General features: G+C 38.7%; 2 protein-coding genes across 3 annotated transcripts; both read right to left on the bottom strand.

The window, feature by feature from the left end:
* Positions 1-1,256: 1,256 nt before the first annotated feature.
* Positions 1,257-1,983, bottom strand: LOC120212794 (ABC transporter F family member 4-like). 2 transcript variants are annotated; one of them, XM_039210980.1, is made up of 2 exons: positions 1,465-1,982; positions 1,257-1,431 (listed from the first exon to the last, which is right to left on the bottom strand). In XM_039210980.1, exons 1-2 carry the CDS (start codon positions 1,698-1,700, stop codon positions 1,296-1,298), a joined length of 372 nt encoding a protein of 123 aa, XP_039066911.1. In that variant the 5' UTR covers positions 1,701-1,982; the 3' UTR covers positions 1,257-1,295. The 2 variants fall into 2 exon arrangements, with proteins under 2 accessions (XP_039066911.1, XP_039066910.1); XM_039210979.1 differs by having other exon boundaries at positions 1,257-1,983.
* A 684-nt stretch (positions 1,984-2,667) lies between these two features.
* LOC120212861 (phosphopantothenoylcysteine decarboxylase-like) lies at positions 2,668-4,607 on the bottom strand. Its single transcript, XM_039211044.1, has 3 exons — positions 4,186-4,607; positions 3,510-3,894; positions 2,668-3,163 (listed from the first exon to the last, which is right to left on the bottom strand). The coding sequence occupies exons 2-3, from the start codon at positions 3,852-3,854 to the stop codon at positions 2,882-2,884; spliced, it is 627 nt and encodes a 208-aa protein (XP_039066975.1). The 5' UTR covers positions 3,855-3,894; positions 4,186-4,607; the 3' UTR covers positions 2,668-2,881.

Raw genomic sequence — 4,607 nt, 5'->3', positions numbered from 1 at the left:
GAAGACTGCATGGCGACCTTGATATGTCAATGTATTTTTTACAGTCACAAATTTCACAAACAAATTGCATTGTGTTGCTCTTACATCCAAACTCAATTTGTGATCACTCGGTGCTCAAAGTTGGCGAGATATTTGTAAATCAATCATCATATTTAACACGGCTGATTCAGCCATTTTATGTGTAGTGCTCATGCAAGACATCAAGTGTTACAGTTATATTTGATTCCAAATATGGAATGCTATTAGTTGGTCTGCAGATGGTTTGGGCTCGTATTTTTTTAAAACCGACCTCTGAAAAAAGACGATCATAATTCAAAGCTTACGAATTTTTATGCAGATTATAAGCAGTTGCCATCGAAGAAACATCATTTTCAATATTAACCGTTTACTTTTAAGTATAATTATATCACTCTGCTGTTAATAATTTAACGACACGATTATATGATAACTTCGCTCTGTGATGTTGCTGACGTGAATCTCTAAAATTTATCTCACCTTTAAGATGTGAGCCATGTTCCTACAGGGAAATATCCCCATCCGTTATCGCTTAAACGTAATGTCCTGTCCCTTTCGTCGGACATCCCCGTATTTTTTTTCTTCTAATATTCTATCCCACTGTAATCTTAAAAATGGCTAACTTATCATTTTCCGATCACCTTTTCGGTAAAAGACGATTGCATATTACAGTGTATTAAAAGAACTTGTTTAGCATGTTGAATTCAGAAATCCTTTCTAAATAGACCCTCAAGTGTTATTACTTTATTATTCTTTTCATATGTTTCTGAGGTTGAGACGTTATCAAAGATGAACATGACCAAGGGAAAAAAATACAGTCAACTAACCTATTACTAACAGTAATCGGAATAACAAGTAGTAGTTTAACAAGAAAAATATGTATAGTAATAGTTGTAACAACTTTAATCTGATTTAATTCATATAATGGCATAATAATAAAACCTGTCTTTGCTACCTTTAAGCTTTGTTTATTGATACAGAAAAACATGTGGGATAAAGAAGATGGTTAAGAAAGGCCAATTACTGCAATCAGGGAAAAGAAAAAGCAAGGTCCTTTATATTATGCTTTTCTGTGTTTACATGTGAAACAGATTGATAAAGCTACAATGCAAGTTTGATGAAATCAAGAAGCTTTCATCGTGTAAGCTGGAGACTCCATCTTCATCCAACTCAACCATTTTAATGTTTCCTTTCTTGGAGCTACCATATAAATGCAGTAAGCAAGAGGGGGGGGGGGAGAATGGATTTACCGGACTTTGTAAAGACAAACTGAAGAAATTTTAGCTGCTCTTTCTGGGTTTGCTTTTTCTTCTTGTTCTCCTTGTTGGAGGCTCCTTTGGTGCCACTGATTGTCCCTCTCCTTTCTTCATGCTTCCAATGGAAGTTGATGAAGGCTCTGGTTCTGTCTTTGCCTCTGGCCTTTGCTCTTGTTCTTCTTCTTCTTCTTCATGTTTTTGTTGTTGTTCCACAGTAGTTTTTAGTTTTTTTGAGTGGCTCTCAGTAACTTCAGCTGCTTCCTCTTCTTTCATTTCTTCACTTCCAGTCCTCTCAACAATCTTTCGTGGTCTACCTCTCTTTCTAGGAGTCTGAGGCTGAGATTGTTGTTGGTGTGCTTCTTCTCCTGCTGATGAACCCTCGACTATTGCCACCGAAAGTTGCTTGGTTTTTTTAGACTTCTTACCCATCAATCTTTCCTTATCAATAAGCTTTCATTCAACAACCTCAAAATAAAACCATCAAAATCAAATCTTCAATAACTTTTGTTTTACTATCCTTTCTAATGTCTGAAGCTTCTGTTTATTGAATCCAAAAGAATTCATTCAAAATATGCCCCTGGATATGTGTTTTTTATACAACACCCTAAAGCAACTAGACCAGTAAGTTTGACCAATATCAAGGTTCTCGAAACCCCATTAATACAATCTCCTCCCTTTTCGTTTCTTTTCCTCTAATTCTCTACAGCCAAATACCAATAGCAATAGTCATTGCTTCTATTTGCAGAGAATAAACAAATCCCAGAAAGCAATTAAAATTACTTTTCTTTTTATGTCAACCTCATCTATCAACCCCTATGTATGTGTATTTATATAAATACACACGAGCTAACCATGGTTAGAACGCTTAGGATTGTTCATCTTTTACCTCTTATAGGAACCGTGCACTTGAATTAAAATTTTGTGTCAACCTGTTGAATTAGGTACGCTCAATATGGAACAATACAAAATATCAAAACAGTATAATGCTGAATGGATTTATATTAAAACGAGTACCATTTAGTTAACAGGTGTGGTTACACGGCCACTTACGGGTTAACCGTATGCGTAGGGTGGTTCATCTTTTCTCTTTTATAAAAACCTATTCGTTAGCATGGTTAAATGGGTGGTTGTTTCTTGTTTGAAACCATTGTCTTGTGGTTTTGATTTTAACCGTGGTGATTGGTGAAAATGTTGGAGTGCATTATATGTACCATATGACTCAGAAGTCGGACTCAGTGACTCAATCTGACCACTTCTGTCGCTACACGGCCCTGGGGCCCTTCAACCTGGTGAGGCTCATAAACATTTAACCCCCTGACTGGACTTAATCTTTGTGACACGGTATACTGTAGACACAAACAATAGCTAATCTATATACGTAGTAAGATTCTGCAAATCATCAAATATCATCAGCTTACAAGGTCAGATTTCATGAAGTATTTCAGAGACAATTCTTCATGATGTGCAAGGTTTAACCAAACTCTAAAATGCAACTATAAGTGTACATTAAGCTTGTTTGACGGCTAACAGAAACACGCCCAATACTGGATCAAATGGATTACAACACAACTAATATGGTGTTTGTTATTCATGGCGAATCAACAGGTTCTTCAGTCACTTGGTTGTGGCCGTGACTCCAAGAATAGTCTTACAGTAGAGTGGACTAGAGAAGGTTCCGCCATTGCGCCGTTCCCATAGTCCCCACAAGCTAGTCGCTTCGAGACAGGTGGGATGAGGGAAATTCCAAGCTCATCAATTGTCATGAGATGCTTTTCTGTGAAAGGGTTGCTCCACATGAAAGTGTTCATCGCTGGTGCAACAAACATAGGCTTGCTGTAGTCCCATGCTCGTATGACACAAGTCAGCAAATTGTCGCATAATCCCCCAGCAATCTGCAACAGCAGATATTAAAAGATGAAAAAGAAAATGCTTAAGAGAGTTGCAATTGCATCGAGCAATACAATTGTCTAACCAACAAACCAGCTTCACAAAATGGGAATATCAAAAGCACATGAATGCTTCGCACAAATTCTAAACTCATCATGATAGGATGCATCAAACAAGTGTTTGGATCTTTCTACAGCAACATAAAGCACACCCTAATCGCTAGAATTAGGAGACTTTCACGCATTCTCCCAACAGTCTCCAATGCTCTTTTCATTGAATTGAACATATAATGTTCAGCGTCCCTTCAACGGTTAATGCAAGGTACAACATAGAGGAGCCGAATAATATTACCTTGCCAAGCGTGTTTGCTGACAATGGGGCAATGACCATAATATCAGCCCATCGACGAAGCTCGATGTGAAGCACACTGTCACCTATTTTCCCCCAACTAGACCATTCCTCCTCATCAGTATAAAGCTTAAGATCCTTAGGAAGTGATGCTCTGTCAATGAAATGCAAAGAAGCCTTCGTGGCAACAGCTTTAACTTCTGCCCATTCCGAGAAACAATGGCAGAGATTCCCAAACTTTATGGCAGCTACACTTCCACTGGCAGCGAGTAAAATCCTGGGTTTTCTTGGGTCAGGGTTAACCTGAACTTTCTCCCTCTCCGCGCCTTGAGGCTCAGGGTATGCCATAATCTAGGCAAAGTTAAGCATCAACAACCTTTGATCACACCTTTCAAAATCAACTGTCAGTCTTCTTTCTACTTTCAACTACCACTTAATGACAATCCCAGAAAAAGGAAGTGCAACCACCACAATAAACCCCAAAATGCCACCCACCCCCAAAGAAAAAAGAACGTTCTGCTAATGAGAATTTAAAATTGCATTTCCTTGATTTGAAACACAAAACCCATTTCAAAATTTCATGATACAGATCAATTAGGCTAGAGAAAGTTCGAGACCCAATACAAAGTAAGACTGGGAGAGTTTCACTTTCGCATCGTGTACAAAAAGAGATGCTCACCTGGATAGGCAAAGGAGCGCGGGAGTTGAACTTTCAAAACAGACCCTGTCAGAAAACAATCGGCGCCCTTTGATGAACTTGTTCTTGCAGACAGATACTGCGAATCTGCGATTTCCCTGGTTGCTCTTTTCTTACAAGACAATGGGTATTATTTGGTTTTGGTCTCTCGGTTTCAAGAATTGGGCTTCTCTTTTGGGTATTGATTTATATAAATTAAAAGGCTTGTTTATAATGTCCTCGGTATTTGGCCCAATGAGTCTGAGGAGGCGACCTCTCTAACATCTAAATGCTGATGATGATATCATGTCACAACAGGCAACGCCCACGTTGACATAGATGCTGATTACTCCTCAGTCAGCCCGCAAGGACAGGGACAACTAAGGCAGGGCGTCCCTTTCAAATGTCACCGTCCTCGTAATAGT

This window comes from Hibiscus syriacus, unplaced genomic scaffold (genome assembly GCF_006381635.1).
Source record: "Hibiscus syriacus cultivar Baekdansim isolate YM2019G1 unplaced genomic scaffold, ASM638163v2 tig00110017_pilon, whole genome shotgun sequence".
In the NCBI taxonomy this organism is placed as follows: Eukaryota; Viridiplantae; Streptophyta; class Magnoliopsida; order Malvales; family Malvaceae; genus Hibiscus; species Hibiscus syriacus.
This window is presented reverse-complemented; position numbering and strand designations above follow the sequence as displayed.

Coding starts and splice junctions, on each gene's coding strand:
- LOC120212794 (XM_039210979.1), bottom strand. CDS start 1,700: ATGGGTAAGAAGTCTAAAAAAACCAAGCAACTTTCGGTGGCAATAGTC.
- LOC120212861 (XM_039211044.1), bottom strand. CDS start 3,854: ATGGCATACCCTGAGCCTCAAGGCGCGGAGAGGGAGAAAGTTCAGGTT. Junction 3,164..3,509: donor CAGCAAACACGCTTGGCAAG/GTAATATTATTC, acceptor CTGCTGTTGCAG/ATTGCTGGGGGATTATGCGA.